Raw genomic sequence first — 18,852 nt, 5'->3', positions numbered from 1 at the left:
CTTGATAAAGACCAATCATAACGTAACTTCTCCCTTTCTTCCTCTTAGTACTTGGCGCCAGCTGCCTGTGCTCCTCTTTCCTCTGCTGCCACCCAGCTCCCGGGTCAGCGGGCTATTTTGGAGACCTGAAGAGTCCTGCCAGCTTCCAAGCGCTTAACAACTAACTACCTGGCTACCTGGCGGACAAGAGCTACATGGAGGGGTTATGTGCCATCACAAGAAGACGTGGCAGTATTTGAAGCAGTCTCCGGCCCACCACCTGCCGGCTTGTCCATGCCCTACATTGGTATAATCACATCAAGTCTTACGAAAAGGAAAAGGCAGGCCCGCCAGGAGTGAAGAAAGCTTTGGGCAAGTATGGCCCTGCTCATGTGGAAGACACCACAGGAAGTGGAGCTACAGACAGTAAAGACGACGCAGACATTGATCTCTTTGGATCTGATGAGGAGGAGGAAAGCAAAGAGGCTAAGAGAAGAATGCTGTGCACAGTATGAGTCAAAGAAAGCCAAAAATCCTGCACCTGTTGCCAACTCTTCCATTTTATTAGATGCGAAACCTTGGCGGACAAGACAGATATAGCAAAATTAGAGGAGTGTGTCAGGAGCATTGAAGCAGACAGCTTGTTTTGGAGCTGTTCTAGACAAGTTCCAGTGGGTAGGGAATTTAAAACCTTCAAATACATTGTGCAGTAGAAGACAATCAAGTTGGAACAGATGCGCTGGAGGAGCGGTTCACTGTTTGTGAGGAACAGGTCCAGTCCATGGACATGGCTGCTTTCCACAAGATCTAAAATCCATAATGGATCACTGCCCTTAAATAAAAGCTTGAAAGACAAACCCAAAACCAAAACACCACCACCCCCTCACACACACAATTTCTGAGGGTGGGGCCTAGATACCTATATTTTTTAAAAGCTTCATAGGTGGTTCCAAAGTGCAGCCAAGGCTGAGAACCACTAAAAATGATCTTAAACAAGTAGCTTGGTTTCTCTCAGCATCAGTCTCATCTATGTACGTATCTTTAAAGCAGGGGTACTGAAATACAGATGATCTTTATGGTCTCTTCAATTCCTAAAATTATGAGACAATGGGCTCGTTATGAAGTATTTAGAAAATGAGCATAATAAATTTCTGAAACTCATCAGAAAGTAGGGTGGCACAGGAGTGAAAAAGACAAGGAGACACGATGGAACTAGTTTCATTACTTTAAAGGAACCAGAAACAAGGGGGGAAATTCCATTTCCTTCAGTTTTTCCAGACTACTTCTGCAAGTTGTCTAAGTTGATAGTTCTGAGATTTAGGTGAAAAACTGTCTGATAGGGATACAAAGAGAGGGTTCCTTTGTACAATTAAAAAGTGATGATGGGGCTGGTCGAGTGGCGCATTGGTTAGGAGTTGGCTTGGGACGCCAGCTCTAAGCAGCAGGGCCCCAGTTCGGATTCCACATGAGGGCAAGTGACGCTGCGCCCTCTACAGCTAAGATGGTGAACAACAGCTCGACCTGGAGCAGGGCTGCTGTGAGTCACCGTGAGCCACTTTCCAATGGCCAGCAAGCAACTGCCTCACCCAGGAAGAGCGCAAAGATAACACCCACATGGGCCAGTGAAGTGACGTCCTCCACAACTAGACTGAAGAACAAAAGGACAGCAACTTGTCTGTTCCCCTTCCCCAATTCCCCAACACTATTCCCCTCCCCCAATTCCCCAATGAAATCTTTATATATAAAAAAATGTGATGTGTTCTTCCAAAAAACAAAAAAAAAAGATAGTAATGTTAGTAATGTTTATATAGCTTCAAGTACACTAACATACACAATTTCACATAATCCTCAAAACTCTAGGATAAATGGGAATATCATCCACTCAATTTTTTATTACAGATAAGGAAAAAAAGAGGTTACATCTCCTCCCCAAATTACATTGCTACTAAGCAGCAGCTGAAACCTAAAACCAGTTCTTTTGACTCTTATAACACTTAGTGGGTTCATCATTTTTTAATGAACATTTAAAATATGTTTTAATTTTGAATACAGTAAACATCAATAAACAAAGCACATAAACAAAGTTACTTTGGATTTCTCAATAAGTTTGTTCAGAGAAGAAGAGATGCAATATTGCAAATGTGATTGCTCGCCTGGTGAAAAATCATAAATTACAGTCCAAACGTGTCACTATGACTGAATCCAGTTTTCAGAACAGCACAAAGTGGCTTAGAACATAGTAGGCACTTAATTATTGCTTGCTGAATGAGTAAATTAATATAGCATAAAATATGTGAAGAAAATGGGAAATAAAAAATACATGAAGCAAAAAGTAAAAGAAAAGAAGCAGGAATCTCATTTCTCAAACAGGTCAGAATGAAAAGGCAATTAAGATAGATTTAATTGAGATATATATATATATATATATATATATATATATATATATATTTTATCCAATAGAAACTGTATTTTTATTTCTAGCGCCCACAGAATATGTATTTTAAAACTTCAGGCCACAAAGAATATTCCACTATTTTCAAAAGCCTAAAAGATAATGGACCCACTCTCTAGCTTTGTATATAAGAAAAAAGGAGGGAACCAAAAAACCAACAAACAACCCCCCCCCAAAAAAAACACCCCACCTTGTAAGTAGGACAAAAAAAACACAACAGGACACCTCCAATCATTTACTAGTAAATAACATGTGCTTCAAAGAAATCAAAACTGTGATTAAAGAATATTAAGATCACAATGAGAACTCTATAAACATCAATAACTGTATGGTTTGGCTAAAAAAGTAGGCTTACACTAAAATGTTCATTATTAAACAAAAAAGGAAAATTAATAAGCTAAGCACACAACTCGAATGGAAATAACCAAAAGGAAAATCACAAATCAAAGAAATTCAGTGAAATGGTAGAAAATGCTTCTTGTGTCGAAAGAAAAATGGACAAATGTCAAGGGCAGCAATTCACAATTACACAGTGAAGTTCAATGTCATTAGTAACCAAAAGAATAGATTTTAATGTCAGGCATCCTTAGTCTAATAGACTGTCCTGCTGGAAAAGACTGTCCTGAACAATTCATATTCTCAGAGAGTATCAAATGTTTTGAGGGTAATATGCCAAAATGCCTCAACTTTTTTTGGGGGGGGGGGCATTCAACCCAGCAATATCACTTAGGGTAATGTATCAAAGAAAATAACTACACTTTGAAACCAGGTTCACCGACCTGTCCATGATTCTGGCATTGTTTCTTAATCTCAACACAATGATCTTTATTTCCAATCCACTTAAGTCATCTAGTACTCACAGGACACAGGCTGAATCTCGTTATCCCCAAGCTGTCCGATCTCTGAAATTGTCCAATTTCCTATGCATACCAGCTCTCCCAATAACTGTTCACTACACCTGGTCTTGCATCTCATTAAGATATTGGTCCCTAGGGCCTCTACTTCAGTTTGATCTTTATTGCCAGCTCTTATCTGCTTAGAAAACAATGCTACTACTTGTACCACTTTCTTTCTAACATCGAGACTTCCTTGTCTTTCTGCTGCTCCTGCCAGACAAAATTTTTATTTGGACCAACACAATAAAATCATCAGTATCCAATATAAAAATTTATTTCAACCAGTCTGTGGTATCCCTCTCTTACCTCACTTAGCTAACAAATCTCACTGTTAACTCACCAACTGCCTATCCATATTTATATCCAGTCTTCTAAATGCTACTGGAGAAAACAAGACACTATCAATCCTTCTGTTCTCCTGGTTAGCCCTTTCCTCCATTTTCCAAGAGGGTATTTCAAACCTGCACTCTCCTCTAAATCTGATTCCCAACAATACCCTTCACCTCCCCCAACACATGACTATTTTTCTACTTCATTCGAAACATAAGAGACATCAGACAACTCTCAACTTTCTGCCACCAAACTAACAGTTTTTGCACCATGTCCACCTAATCTTCCCACCTGCTAAGTCAAAGCGGCATCCCTCTTAATTCTTTCCCAGTTCCCTGGTTCTCCCTTCAGTGTTCTTCTTCAGTACCTTACTAGATTTGTCATGTTTCCTACCCTCTCCCAGCTTTATTTTCAACTTCTCCCTCAAAGCCAGCTCACTCCCAACTCACAAACAGACCTAATTCTCTATCATCTTAAAAACAAAACTCCTTACCTCCTGTTAGCTACTCTCCTTCCCTTAGTTGCAAGCATTTTTCAAAAAATTAACTGCACACATTGTCTTCACTTACTGGTAACCCCAGTTAAGTGTGCAACACAATGCTGGTGAACAGATGCATGGACTTCTCATTTTGATGCTTATTTTCTCCGATAATGCCTGCTCCCACAATTCCATTGATTGTTCTTAACCATATCACTGATTTCAGCAACATCATAATCACAGTCCTTCCCTATCTTACTGGACCTCTGTGTCACATCTGACAGTACTGACCTGTCTTTCCTTTACACTGTCTTTGGTTTCTATAATGCCATACTCTTCTGGTTTTCCTCTCTCTCTGTTCACTCCTTTGTGAAATCCTGTTGGCCACCCCTTTAAATGTTACTCAAGGCTATGCCCAAGGCTGCCTTTTTTCTACATGAACTTCCAGGATAATCCATCTCCTTTATGTGTATTTTTAAAAACTATCCACATGCCATCTGTATCTCTAGCCCGGCTCCCTCCTGACTGTCAGTTACGCACATGCAAACTCTCTAACGGACACCTTCACCTAGTGTCCCTCCAGGCACTTCAACCACAATGTATTTGTCGAAGGATGGCTTCTAGACTGCTTTGCCTAAATCTTCCCTAACCCAATCAAAGTGAGCACACTTTAAAGCAGCTTATAAAGAATGGCCTTCTTTCTGGATGTTGCAACGGAACAGGTAGTAACGGCACATGGTTTCTCTTGGGAAGGTTATAGCCAGGAACTGATAGAGCTATATGACTCCTATAGCTGTGCTGGGCCCTGTGTCAATGATCCCGTTCCAGAAGTCATCTCAACAGGACGGATCTAAAACTCAGCACTCCAGTACCAGTAAATATGAAAGGCTACCTTATCCAAGTCTAATCATCAAGAAGCAGGGACAAAGCTTTCATTTTACTGTTTATTTACTTGTAAATAAAGAATGGGGGTTTATCATTCACTCAACTAGAGACAGAGCATGGTTAACACTCAAGAAATCCAACTTTTTTTCTAGCCACGTACTTCTTTTATGAAATTGTGCACTTTAAAAGAAAAGCATACTCAATATCTAATATTAAACATAGTTGAAATGGCTTTTATTCTGCCCCCCTCCCAAGGGAGACAATTATAATACAGGCATACCTCATTTTAATGCACCTCACTTCAGTACACTTCACAGATGTTGCATTTTTATGAATTGAAGGCAAGGCCCATCACCAGCAAAAAGATAGACTCACTTTCCTGTAGTGCTTGTTTCATTGCGGCGGTGTGGAACCAAACCAGTAATATCTCCAAGGTATGCCTGTAGTCTATTAACAGCTGCCAGCACAAAAGCTGATAGGCTCCCCTTTTTCATCCCATTCCCTTGTGAGGTGCTGGTCTCTTCCTTCTTCCACATTCCTCACATAAATCATTTATCCAGTGGTTCCAATTCACCATCTAACTATTTCCTGATGTGAATTGAACACTATATTGCATTCCATGGCACTACCCTAATTCAGGCCAACAACCATTAAAAATAGTATTTTCATTTAACAAATTTAAGTTGTATGTTTCAGACATCAAAATAATGTCATAAATTATACCCCCGATAGTAGTATGTTTTTTTGCATGTCAGTCTTTCTTACACAGCACTTTTGCATAAGATTTCTAGGACTACTGCTTACTGATTAGGTCAGCAATCGAATATTTGTAATAACCCAACGTCCTCAATGTTACAGTATATTTTCCTTATTACTGTTTTACCTACGTTGGTCCTTATTGCTGTTATAAATATATACAGGAAAAACTACGCAAACTTTAATGGAAAGTCCTAAAACATACTCGTAGAGGCTAAACGAATAACAGCTCATAGGTGCTATGTATTTACCATGTGCCACGCAGTATACGAAGAGCTTCATAACATTTAACTCATTTAATCTATGCTACATCTCTATTTGAATCCTGGCTAGTTAACTCATATGGAAAGTTGGTATTTGTGAACAAATACCATTGATATTTGTAAAAACTGATGTAGATAATTTTGAGGCAATCTACCAGCCTTTGATCAAATAATTTCAAATCTAGAAATCAATGCTAAAGAGATGTTCACCCAAGTACATCAAAGCTATATGAACAAAATATGTGCATTACACTACTGAATACTAAAAACATCCATCAATGGTGAAATGGTAAAATACATTATTACACATGCGTTCATTTGAATACTATGCAATACAACAAGAATGATGTCTATATATGTAAGGTATTCAGTAAATGCATGTACATATGAAAGAATGAGTGCATGAATGAAAGAAATATTTACAAATATCTTTCAGGGACCAAAGCTAGTAATTTTTTTTTAAAATACAAACATAGGGCCAGCCGAGTGGCACGTTGGTTAAGAGCTGGCTTGGGATGCCAGCTCTGAGCAGCAGGGCCCTGGTTTGGATCCCACATGAGGGCCAGTGATGCTTCACCTTCTACAGCTAAGATGGTGAACAACAGCTCGACCTGGAGCTGGGCTGCTGTGAGTCGCTGGCGACAGCAGGCTGCAGTGGGGCTGGCCGGCAGCTGGTGTGCGCTTTCGTGAGCCGCCATCCAAAGGCCGGCGAGCGAGTGCCTCACCTGGGAAGAGCGCAATGATAATACCAACATGGGCCAGTGAAGCAACGTCCTCCACAACTAGACTGAAGAAAAGGACAGCAACTTGTCTGTTCCCCTTCCCTGATTCCCCAATGCTGTTCCCCTCCCCCAATTCCCCAATAAAATCTTTAGTAAAATAAAAAAATAAATAAAAACATAGTATAGTTGTGTTTATGTGTTACATGTAGGTATAAAAAAAATGATGAGCAACATATACAGAGTCCATAGTGGTTACTTAGAACAGGGGCCCAAAGCATTTCACTTCTTACTTTATATGCTTTATTTACTATAATAAGCCTGAATTATTTTAGTAATTTAAGAGAAAATTTAGAGTTTAAAAGAAAAAAAAAATCTCATTGCACTCCCCAACCATTGTTTACTAATATTACACAAGAATATACAATTTGGGGAGCAGGTTTTATTAAAAAAGAAAAGTCTGAGGCACTCTAAACAAATTTAAAAAATAAGAGCAACTAAATGTTGTCAGTTAACCATTAGCAAAAAGGAAAAACAGTCCTAAAGCCAAATACGTTTACAAAAGGATTTCATAGAGTTATTTCCTGAATTTCTCCCTCAAAGTAGGTTCCCGCTCACTCAAAAAATAGAATTGATTATAAAGATGTCAGTTGACTTCAGCCCAACAGTAAAAATCTCCCCACTGGACCCAAGGAATGAGAGAATATACAAGAAAAGTGCTATTTTTTTACTGAAACAACTGAGAGTACAATATTAATAATGTATGAACAATTAACAGAACGAAGGCAATTAATTCCTAAATTAGGGTTATAATCCCAAAATCTACTATTTTAAATATAATTTAGTACCCAGAATCCATTTTCCCACAGAAATTTGGAATCCAGGCTGCTAAACCAACCTATTTATGCCACTTTAAGATATTCTATTATAAAATATATTCCTAACAGTATGATTTCAACAAGATCAAAACAGGCAAAATTTGAAGACTAAGTAGAAAAGTAGGCACTCCCAAGATACCTATAACTTTTAAAGTTTTTATATAGGCAAAGAATGGATCTAATGCACTACCAGAAAAAGCCTGCCACCTAATTCAACCAGAAGTGTGTGGGGGAGAAGGGAGAGGGAACGACAAATAACAATCTTTATCTACCTGTTGAAGCATCTAGTCATTTGTAGCTGGTCCACTTCCTCTCCTGGAAAAGGTTTATGTAATGTTTTAAAGGGTTTATAAAGTTCACTGAGTTATAAAATTAGCTCTTTGAGACACTGCACAGGGAATTTATTTACCCAAATTTATAGGGAACAGATGGTGTGGTGTCCTTCAGCAGGATTCACTGTGTGCTACAGCAAGCTTCAATTTAGCACATCTCTTTCCAAAAGTGACAGAAATTGTATACATTATCTATGAAATAATCTCAGAATTTCCAAGCTAAGAAAGGCAGAACATTGCTCTTAAAAAAGTGTTTGAGGGCCGGCCGAGTGGCGCGCTGGTTGAGTTGGCTTGGGATGCCAGCTCTGAGCAGCAGGGCCCCGGTTCGGATCCCACATTAGGGCCAGTGACGCTGCGCCCTCTACAGCTAAGATGGTGAACAAGCTTGGTTGCCAAGGCAATGGCCTAGGCTGCAGTGGGGCTGGCCGGCAGCTCAGGCAGCTGGCGTGAGCTTTCGTAAGCTGCTGTGAGCGGCTGTCCAAATGGCTGGCGAGCGACTGCCTCACCCCAGAAGAGCACAATGATAATACCTACATGGGCCAGTGAAGCGATGTCCTCCATGACTTGACTGAAGAACAAAAGGACAGCAACTTGTCTGTTCCCTTTCCCCAATTCCCAAACGCTGTTCCCCTCCCCCAATTCCCCAATAAAATCTTAAAAAGAAAAAAAAAACTGTTTGAGGGCCAGTGAGCTGCTGCACCCAAACTGGTAAGAACGCGTCTCTTAACAACAAGGTTGCCGCCGGTTCAACTCCCACATGGCATGGTGGACTACACGCGCCCCCCCCCCCCCCAACTAGATTGAAAGCGGCGACTGGACTTGTAGCTGAGGTGCATCCTCCACAACTAAGACTGAAGGACAACAACTTGACTTGGAGCCGATGGGTTCTGGAAAAAACACACTGTTCCCCTTCCCCAATTCCCCAGTGCTGCTCCCCTCCTCGATTCCTCAATAAAATCTTTTAAAAAAACACAACTGTTTGAAACTGATGATTACAACAAGTCGAGAGAATGAGAGTATCTCATTCACACAAATCTCTTTCAGAAAGAATAGTGAAAACATAGATCAATAATGGAAAACTGACAAAAGCAGAATGTTTAAAAAAACTGTATACATTTATGTCTAATTTCACAATTCACTAAAAATTGTCAGCTCCATGATCTCACCTCAGCTCCATGAGAAAGGCAGGTAAATTATTATTACTGTACTCCCATTTTACCAGTGAGAAAAAGATTTAAGCACTGTGCTCGAGGACATAGGACAACTATAAAGTGGGAGAAAACTCTACTTTAGGAAGAGTATGACGTATCTGAAAGAGCAAGATGTAGAAAAAGTAAACAGACTCAAGAGATGCTCTTAAGTTTTGCTGTAAGGAAAAGCAGAGAAACGAGGCGCAAGTTAAGGAGGTATGTGGAGTTAAGGGAGGGTTTTATTAAGAGCGAGAAATGTTTGTATACCCTAGAAATGGAAAAATTAATGAGGCAGAAAAGGAGAACTGATGGAGTCATGTCCTTCATACATGACAACAGTATAGGATACAGCGGAAAAGTAGAGACTGGCCTCAGATAGCACCATCGACAACAGGCAGCTATTCACAATAAAAGGAGGCTAGTAGCTAGGTAGCTCTGGCAGGCCCTTGTAAAATTCTGTCCCAATTGTTTCTATTGTATGTTCTCAATAAAATATAAAATTTCAATAAAATATAAAATCTAGGGTCATCAGCTGAAAATGAGAGGGGATGATATAAAATTTGCCTATGGCAGTGGAAAAGTAAACAGACTAGTGAAATGTATGACTATCAGGCAGTACGAAGGGCCTAGTTTGGGTTAATGTTCATGAATTTAAGTGAGACAACTCAACAGGGCTATGTGTTCATCTTCTAGACTAAGCTGCACAGGGACAAGTACAAACACAGGGTTGAATTCAATCACATTTGAGGTTTTTCAAGCAAGAACAATGGAGTGCGAGTGGGACCAAGTTGCCAAGCACTGTCACACTTCTAAGCACTCTATGTATATAATCTCAAACTCATATAACCTTTAAAACAACCCTATGAGGTTAGTACTTCCAGTAGCAGTACTCTCCCCTTTTACAGATGAGGAAACAGGCACATAATTGGGTAACTTGCCCAAGGTCACAGAGCAAATACTACAGCCAGAATCAAAACTCCGGCAGCCTAGCTCAAGAGACATGTTACGCTGACCCTTGCAAGGTATTGATTATAACCACTGGTCCTACTTGTAGCTGGGTAAGGGTGGAAGTGATAACATGAGGACAGTGAAAACAACTATAGATAAAAGGTCTCATTAAAAACCTGTATCAGAGGGAAGGTAAAGTGGGGTACCAAAAACAGATTATGGGGGATGGGGAAAGAGCTACAGCAAATGGTAATGATAAATGCTAGTTACTTACTAGTCATGGGACTGAATAACTGAGGTATAGACGGAAAGATCACTGGATGAGAAATTAAGGAATACAAGGTCAGGTTACAGGCAGGGCCATCTTTCATATTGAAACTACCAAGGTCACTGACTGTGACCCCAGGCAAGTTAGTAATCATGCTGGTCTTCATTTCTTCTTTTTAAAACACACACTATTATATATTTTTCAAAATTCTGGTGTGGGTTTCTTTTTTAAACCACATCTACCACATGCTGTGAAGCTCAGAATTACTGACATCATTTTCCATGTTTTTAACCCACAGATAAAGGCAGCTACACCAAGAAAAAGGACAATGTCAAGGATAATTAACAGTACATGTTCACAAGTACTATCTCCACGTACTCATCTCCTATTCCATTCCTCAAACCACTCAAATATAACTTCTGGCCCCACCACTCCATGGGGACTACACATTAGAGTCATTAATGACCTCCAAGTTGCCAAAACAAAAGGTCATGTCTCATATATATTTTTTAAGATTTAAAAAAAGATTTTATTGGGGAATTGGGGGAGAGGAACAGCGTTGGGGAATAGGGGAAGTTACTGTTCTTTTCTTCTTCAGTCTAGTTGTGGAGGACGTCACTTCACTGGCCCATGTTGGTATTATCATTGCGCTCTTTCCAGTGAGGCAGATTGGTCACCGGCCACCGGGCAAGCCACTCACGGCGGCTCACGCTGTCTGCCGGCCGCTCACGCTGTTTGCCGGCCGCTCACGCTGTCTGCCAGCTATTCATGGTAGCTTATGGCAGCCCACTGCAGCCTACACCGTTGCCGGCGACTCACCGCAGCCCAGCTCCAGGTCGAGCTGTTGTTCACCATCTTAGCTGTAGAGGGCACAGTGTCACTGGCCCTCATGTGGGATCCGAACCGGGGCCCTGCTGCTCAGAGCTGGTGTCCCAAGCCAACTCCTAACCAACGCGCCACTCGGCCGGCCCTCATGTCCCATTTTTATCTTACTTTTTTTTCGATTTCTCAATTATTAGACACATGACCCTTTCCTCCTCCTTGAAACATGTTTTTTGGATTCTTCCCATCTAAAAGGTTGTTCCTTAACTGACCTCTTCGCTATTCAATCTTTATTTGTTAGAGCACCCCAGGATTCAGCCCTAGGCCCCATCCTATTACCCAGAAACATTCTCATCAATGTTCCACAATTCTATTAGAATAGATATTAATTAATTACATACAATTAATACTTTAGGCATTAGGGCTCCCATTTTCTCAAAGAATGGGCATTAGAAAAGACTACTGGATGATTTCATCTGTTCCCATGGACTGACATTAACCATATGCTGCCTCTTGTAATGTCTCTATCCCCAGCCCAAACTTCTCTCTGGAATCAAGACTCATAACAAATCTCTTGTCATCTCTACTTGGATATTTAATAGGCATCTTAAACTTAAGTCTTGAGTTCCCAACCCAACCTCCAAACTTGCGCCTCTCCCAGTCCTCCGTATCTCAGGAAAAGAACATGAGTATTCACACAACTTATACAACCAAAATCTAGGTTTAATCTTTGATTTCTGAACTCCCCTCACTCCAACTCATCAAAACATTCTCTCAACTCTACACTCCCAAACATATCTCAAATCCATCCACTTCTCTTTATATCTCCACTTCTACTTCCTTGGTCAAAGCCTCAACTGCTTAAGACCATGGTACTAGCCTCCTAATTAATACCTGCTTTCACTCTTGCTCATGCTAATACCCATTTCTCCATACAGCTTAAAATCCCCCAAAGGCTTCCTATATTACCTAAATCTCCCAGCTGATTATAAAGCCCTATAGGCTCTGGTCCCTTGTCTACCCCTCTCCTAATCTCTACTGTCTCTTCTCCCTCACCACCTCTCCCACTGGATCAGCAATACAGGCCTTTTTTGATTCTCAAATAGAAAATACTCTCCCCATCTCTAAGTGCTTATTATTATTTAGATCTGTTTAAATGTCACCTTATTCACAAAGGCCTTCTGTGACCAGTCAATTTAAAAGTAGCCACCCAGTCACGCACTATCACATTACCTTACCCTATTTCAATTTTCTACATAGTTCTTACCATTATCTAGCTTTTAAAATTTGTTTTTTGACTGATTTATTCCACTATAACGTATGCATCATGACAAGAGGACCTGACCATTAGTAAGTACTCAACAAATACTAAATAAACGAATCAACATGCAAACATGAGGGATCACTGACTTCACAGTTCACCAAAAGAATGTACTCAATTCATTCAAAAGATCTTTATTAAATGCCTACTGTGTACCAGGTGTATAAAGAAGAAATGTCTGCTAGAAACCCTACCAGGTTTCCCAGGTACTTCCCTATTTTTACCAATATGTCAAGAAACCTTAGTTTCACCTCTGCAATACAGCATTTCAATACATTAACTACTTAATGTTTTAATAATCTAGGAAACTTCTATAATAAGGCACTATCTCCAGCACAACTATATTAAAACACAATAAACCACAATAGGAACAATTCACTAATAAATAATGGCTAGCAAATACCATACACACAGAACAAGTACTAAAGCAGTATTTTATAGCCTAATCACCAACATTATACAGATAAACCACATAGTAAGGAATTTCTTTGCAGGTTACTACACAGCACACTACATATGCTGTCTATAGTAATTTAAACTACTGTATCTTTACAATTCTCTTATCAAAAACTTCCAATGTAGATACACAGTTTTGATGTCACTTATGTAGTAATATAATCATATTTCAGCTTGTGCATTTCAAATCTCATCTCAAGCTTACTGTTGTTGGGTTTTTTCTTTCTTCCTTCCCTGTTGCTGAAAGAACATAGTGGCAGGGGTTAGCAGACTGAAGGATTAAATCTGTATACCACATACACTTTATTATAATTTTCAGTGATACAATAAAATCTGCACTGTATTACCATAATCTCAATTTTTGTTCTTTAATCCACTTGTTCTCAATTAATAGGTTTAAGTAATGGCAAAACAAAAAACTAAGTGACTTTAGATCTGAGCTTAAAACTATGTGTACTCTATTTCCCTCTAAATGTCTACCACACCATCAACTTTTAGAATTTTTAAGAATTTTGTATGACTATCAGTCTAATTATTAGATATCTCAGAATGCTTTAATTATATCGATTACTTAAATTTCTCCTTTTCTTTACAGTAAGTCATGTATTTAAAATATAACTTCACACAATGAAGAATATTCTCTTTTAGCAATGGTCTCCCCACCCCACCTTCTTTTGTTTCTATATTGTTTGAATATTTTATAAGAGGAGGTGCATTATTATCTTAATAATAAAAAGACTGCTTTGCAGTGGTTAACACTAAAGGCAGTGTAATGTAATGGTCAAGGAAATGGTACAAAATGGCTAATAAATGTTCAAGTTTTGCTAGTTAAAAAAAGGGGAGGATTTTCAACGTTCAAAAACTAAAGCAAACAGGCACCTTAAAAACAAATCCTCTTGCTTCTTCCACTTTATAGTCTACAACAGTATAGCCCTAAGCTACAACTAGGTCAATAAGGCTTCCAGAACACCCAGACAAGGCCCTGTACCCTTCCAGTCCTGCCAAAGCTCACTAACCATTTACTTGTTCAACAAATAAATCACTCCCATCACCACTCTTATCTCTCAGTCCTTTCACTCATTTTTGCTCCAGCTCATCTCAAGCTCACAAGTTTCTATACTGGTCACTTCAAGTTAATTTCCTCAGTTCATTCTAATAAAAAATCAAACATGGACAAACCTTTGAACAGCCAAAATGGAGGTCTCAGAGACCAAAATCTGTTCATTTCATGTGGATCTCCCTAGAGGTCTCACTAAAATCTATTTTTTCGCTTTTATTAGATCTATTTCTAATATCCTTGATAACCTAATTTTCACAACAGATTAGAAACAGGATACTTAGAGCCACCCTGTATTAACATAATGTTCATTATTAATAGAAAAACCACTACAAAGATAAAATAGTTCTATCTTGAAAAACACTTCTGAAATTTAAATCCATTAAAATGAAAACACAAGTCATTTTAATGTATGATGGATTAAATGTTTTCATTTTTTGCCCCCCCAAGAGTGTTAGTTTATATATTTATATAAATAGCAACAAGGTTATATTTAGACAAAAAGCAACAAAAAGGTAAAAAAAACCCCTCTAACATTGAGCTTTCTGAAAACATACTTTTAGAAGTATATTTACAATTCATATAACTAACACATTGCTTGGACAATAAACTGGAAAATAGCCAATATAGTTAAGAATCTTTACAAATGCAATATTGGCTCTAAGATAATGTATAGTGTCTAAAGAATTATACAAATCTTATAGAACATAAATATTTCAGTGGAGCTGTATGCAGAAAGCCACTGAATAACTTCAATAAACCCACAGATTTAAAAAAAATTAATTGTTTCAATAATTCTGGATTTAATTTTGAATATTATAAGCTGGTTAAGTTCCTGCAGCACCAACATTTAAATACTACAAAGAACCAAAGTCAAATAGACATTTTATGAAGTTTTGTCCGCAAACATTAAACAGCTGCATTTTAAATTTCATTCTGTAACTTATTAGTACATACTAAGCAGTAAAAGAATATTCAAGAATTTGATTTCTATTGGTAATATCAATCCACAGGGTATTGTTAATGACTTTGAGGACACTGACGTTTCTCATCTATAACTGATACCTCCTGCACCTTTAAGAATTTATCACACAGCATACTTCTACACATAAAACCACTTTGTGCCACAATTCCAAAAAGGTTGGGAACTGCTTAAATAATGTTTATTAAATAAAAATGTAGAAAACTTTAGATTACATGAGACAGGTAAACATATACTATATCCTCACTCAAATGTATCCATTGATTAATAATTCCATTTACTGAGCACCAACTAAATACCATTTAATCTTCACATCTCTGCAAGGCAGGTACATAGCAAATAAGTCACAAAGCTACAAACGAAACTCAGGTCTATTAACACCAAAGGCCCCCCCCCCATCTCCACCAAAAATAAAATCACCTATTTTTTAAAATATAGATGAGCATTAAGTTGTTGGTTTCGATTTAGCATTATAACAATCTTAACGGTGTGGAGAACGAAAATCCCAGAATATAGATGAAAATTCCACAACATAAGCAATAAATTTACACTCATGGCATTTTTAGAACCTTGGCATAAAGTTGTACTGATTTCAACATAGTAGCTCTTTTTGCAGTCACAAATACAGAAGATGGCACGAGAATTTACCACGTGGACTTTTGAAGTGTTCAGGATTTAATTGCAGAAGAGATTCAAAGTTTTTATTTTCTTTTTTCTCCCTGAAATGCTATCATTCGGGGGGGTGGGAGGAAGATGCAGGATTCCAACTCCTATAATTCCAAGACTTCTAACACAGCGGATCCGTAAATCTGGAGTTGAGTTTGAGCCTGGATTCGAAGGGCTCTGATGTAAAAATGTTCACCACCAAGGCGGCTTCAAAATGCAATCTACGTAAGGGTGTGGATTCGGTGGCGGGAGAACTGCAGCCAAACGATTCAAGGTATATATACAAATAAAAGGGTTACCAATTCTGGGGGAAACGAGGGCACAGAATTCACCTTCCCCACCACTCACCCTACGGCAGACGAAACCGGACACCTTTTTAAAGAAAACATTCATTATCTCCTGTTAGCTTAGCGCCTAATTGAGTCCACTCTGGGGTAGTGGCGACGCCTACATCTCCCTCCCCGCAACTATGCACCCACACCAGAGTGCCCAGCTCCGCCGCCGAGGAAGCCCTGACACCCTCCTCCCCCACCCGCGCCCACCTCTGGCCCCATTAACCAGAACTCCTAGGCCGAGGCCTTCCGTACCCCGCGTGCGTATGCCCACGCCATCTATCTCCAGGCCTTCAGCGTCCGGCTACGGCTTCCCCTTACTTCTGCCACAAAGCCCGTGGACAACTCCGAAGGGACGGCCGCACGCCACTGGGGCTGGGACCCCGGGCCCTGCCCGCACCGGAGCCCTCGGGCCTCATCCAGGGCCCGGGGCCCGGAGCCCGAGCCCCACGCTCACCGCGCCCTCCCGGGTGCGCCGGGGGTTCTCACCACTCGGGCCCGCCGCCGGGCCCAGCTCATAGCTGAGGAGCGGGTCCCCGCCTGCGGAGAGGGGGGACCCCACGCACAGCCCCACCGCGTCGCCCCCGCCCCAGCGGACCCCTAGCACTCCCCGCCGCCGTACGCCGCCGCCCCCGCACTCCCCGCCTCTCGCACCGTCTCCTCTGGGTCGATGTCAATCTTGAAAGTCTGCTGCTGGAGGGTCTTCAGGGTGACCTGCATGGTGCCGACGCGCAGCTCCGATGCCAGGCCTGCTCCGGGTGCTGGCCGCTGGGCGGGGTCTGTGGCCTGGCGGGGCCCCGGGGTCGCCCGCGCTCCTCGTGCACTCGGGAGGAAGGCGGTGGGGGTGGGGGCTTGTCACATTCGCCCTGCGGAGCGGCCTCTTCCCCAGCACTGGCCCCAGGCCGGGCCGCTGTCTCCGCGACTGCGGCCTTCCCCGCGAGTTCGGGCCGCCGTGCTTCCTCACGCGCCCGGCGCCAGCCACTGAGTCTGCAAGAGGTGCGAGGGGCTCTTCGAGACAAGTAGAGAATCCGCTAGCTCACCACAGGATGGTGGCCGCCATCATCATGACTCGCCGAGACGCGCCCCCTCCCCCACCCGAAAAACCTGGGGGATGGGGCCGGACTGGCGAAGCGCGCAGGCGTAGGTTGCGGCGAGGCTGTGCGCAAGCGCGGCTAAGAACTCCGCCCCGGAATTGGGGCGGGACGGATTGAGGCTGTGGAACGCAGGCAGCCTGGATAGGATGTACGCAGGCGCAGTGATTGTGAGTCGGGGCTCTCGGTACTTCCTTGTCATATCTGCAAGCCGGCCGTTCTCCCGCCCGCCGCCGCTCCGCCTACTCCAGACTCCGCCTGGCTCCCTGAATTGCGCAATCGGTAGCCGGGGAAGCTCTACGTGGAAAACGGGTTAAGTGCATGCCGAGTTCTGGAGCTGGGGAACTAGAGGGCGGTAGGTCGGGCGGGGCTTAAGTGAAAGGGTCGTGGTCACCACAGTAGTGGGCCGGCATTTACAGGGCGCTTGCTGTGTAGCTGAGCTTTTGTATGGGCGACTGATTCTGTAATCTTCAGAGCACAGACTCACGCTAGCGCTGTACTGCCCGTGTGGACCTTGAACCTAAATACAGGGGCCAATAATACGAGGTCGAGTTGTATCACTTCTTTGGGCAGAGCTTTCCATTGGTTCTTCTTCTCTTCGTAGAAGTCAGAGTTCTTAGATCTGAATATACAGCTCCTGCCTGTCATCATAGCTTACTCTCCCGGCTTGCTCTTGGCGGTGTTGGTGGACACGACGCATATGCTCCCGCCTGTGGGCCTTGCACTCGCTGTTCCCGTGTCCTCTTTCCCGATGTCTGGGTGGCTAGCTGTCCCTCCTTCGAATCTTCGACCAAATGTCACCACCTCCGTGAGGTGTGTCCTGCATACCCGACTTAAAACCCACAACTTCCCTTGCTTCATTATCCTGCTTTGCTTTATAGCATTTATCATCTTTGAATTATCCTATAATGTAGTACATCTTTATTATGTTTTTCATCTTCCTTCCTCACCTCTAAACCCTAAACTGAAGCTTCACAAAGGCAAAAGTTTTGTTTTGTTAACCTAGCGTGAAGAAACATGCCTGGCACATAATAGGCACACAATAAATATTTGTGGACTTGGTGAATATACTTCCGATTCCTCATCAATAAGACTTGGATAATAATAGCTTTCAACTTTATTGATTATTGGGGGTGGGGTGGTGGTGAATAATATATGCAAAATCATAGTATAAGGAACATAAGCAGTCCATAAGAAGTTCACTATTGGGCCGGCCGAGTGGTGCATTGGTGCGTTGGAGAGCCAGCTCTGAGCAGCAGGGCCCCGGTTCAGATCCCACATGAGGGCCAGTGATGCTGCGCCCTCTACAGCTGGGATGGTGAATGGCACCTGGACTTGGAGCTGAGCTGCCCGGCGCAGGCGACAGCGTAGGCTGTAGTGGGTTGCTGTGGGCTGCCGTGAGTGGCTGGCGGCTGGTGTGAGTGGCTGGCAGCTGGCATGAGGGATGAGCTGCTGTGAGCCGCTGTGGGTGGCTGCCCAATGGCCGGCGAGCCACGGCCTCACCCGGGAAGAGCACAATGATAATACCAACATGGGCCAGTGAAGTGACGTCCTCCACAACTAGACTGAAGAACAAAAAGGACAGCAACTTGTCTGTTCCCCTTCCCCGAATCCCCAACGCTGTTCCCCTCCCCCAATTCCCCAATAAAATCTTAAATTAAAAAAAATTGCTATTAATAGTAAGCCCATTTACAGATAAGAAAGCTGAAATAATAGAGATGTTGAGTAATGTGCTTAGAGACAGAGCTCAA

The 18,852-nt window shown here is 41.8% G+C and overlaps 1 protein-coding gene and 1 pseudogene across 3 annotated transcripts in view; one reads left to right on the top strand and one right to left on the bottom strand.

The window, feature by feature from the left end:
* Window positions 1-17,132, bottom strand: part of RAD23B (RAD23 nucleotide excision repair protein B) — a 45,606-nt gene extending 28,474 nt beyond the window's left edge. The window contains exon 1 of one of the 3 annotated variants that reach the window (XM_019635880.1): window positions 16,665-17,132. In XM_019635880.1, the coding sequence (XP_019491425.1) occupies window positions 16,665-16,730 (66 nt within the window). In that variant the 5' untranslated portion in view covers window positions 16,731-17,132. Of the gene's footprint in view, window positions 1-16,265; window positions 16,566-16,664 lie in introns of those variants that run through there. The other 2 variants (XM_019635878.1, XM_019635879.1) reach the window with 2 other exon arrangements.
* On the top strand, window positions 45-790 carry LOC109379278 (elongation factor 1-beta pseudogene; annotated as a pseudogene).
* Window positions 17,133-18,852: the final 1,720 nt, after the last annotated feature.

The sequence above is a fragment of the Hipposideros armiger genome, unplaced genomic scaffold (genome assembly GCF_001890085.2).
Source record: "Hipposideros armiger isolate ML-2016 unplaced genomic scaffold, ASM189008v1 scaffold_24, whole genome shotgun sequence".
Taxonomy (NCBI): Eukaryota; Metazoa; Chordata; class Mammalia; order Chiroptera; family Hipposideridae; genus Hipposideros; species Hipposideros armiger.
This window is presented reverse-complemented; position numbering and strand designations above follow the sequence as displayed.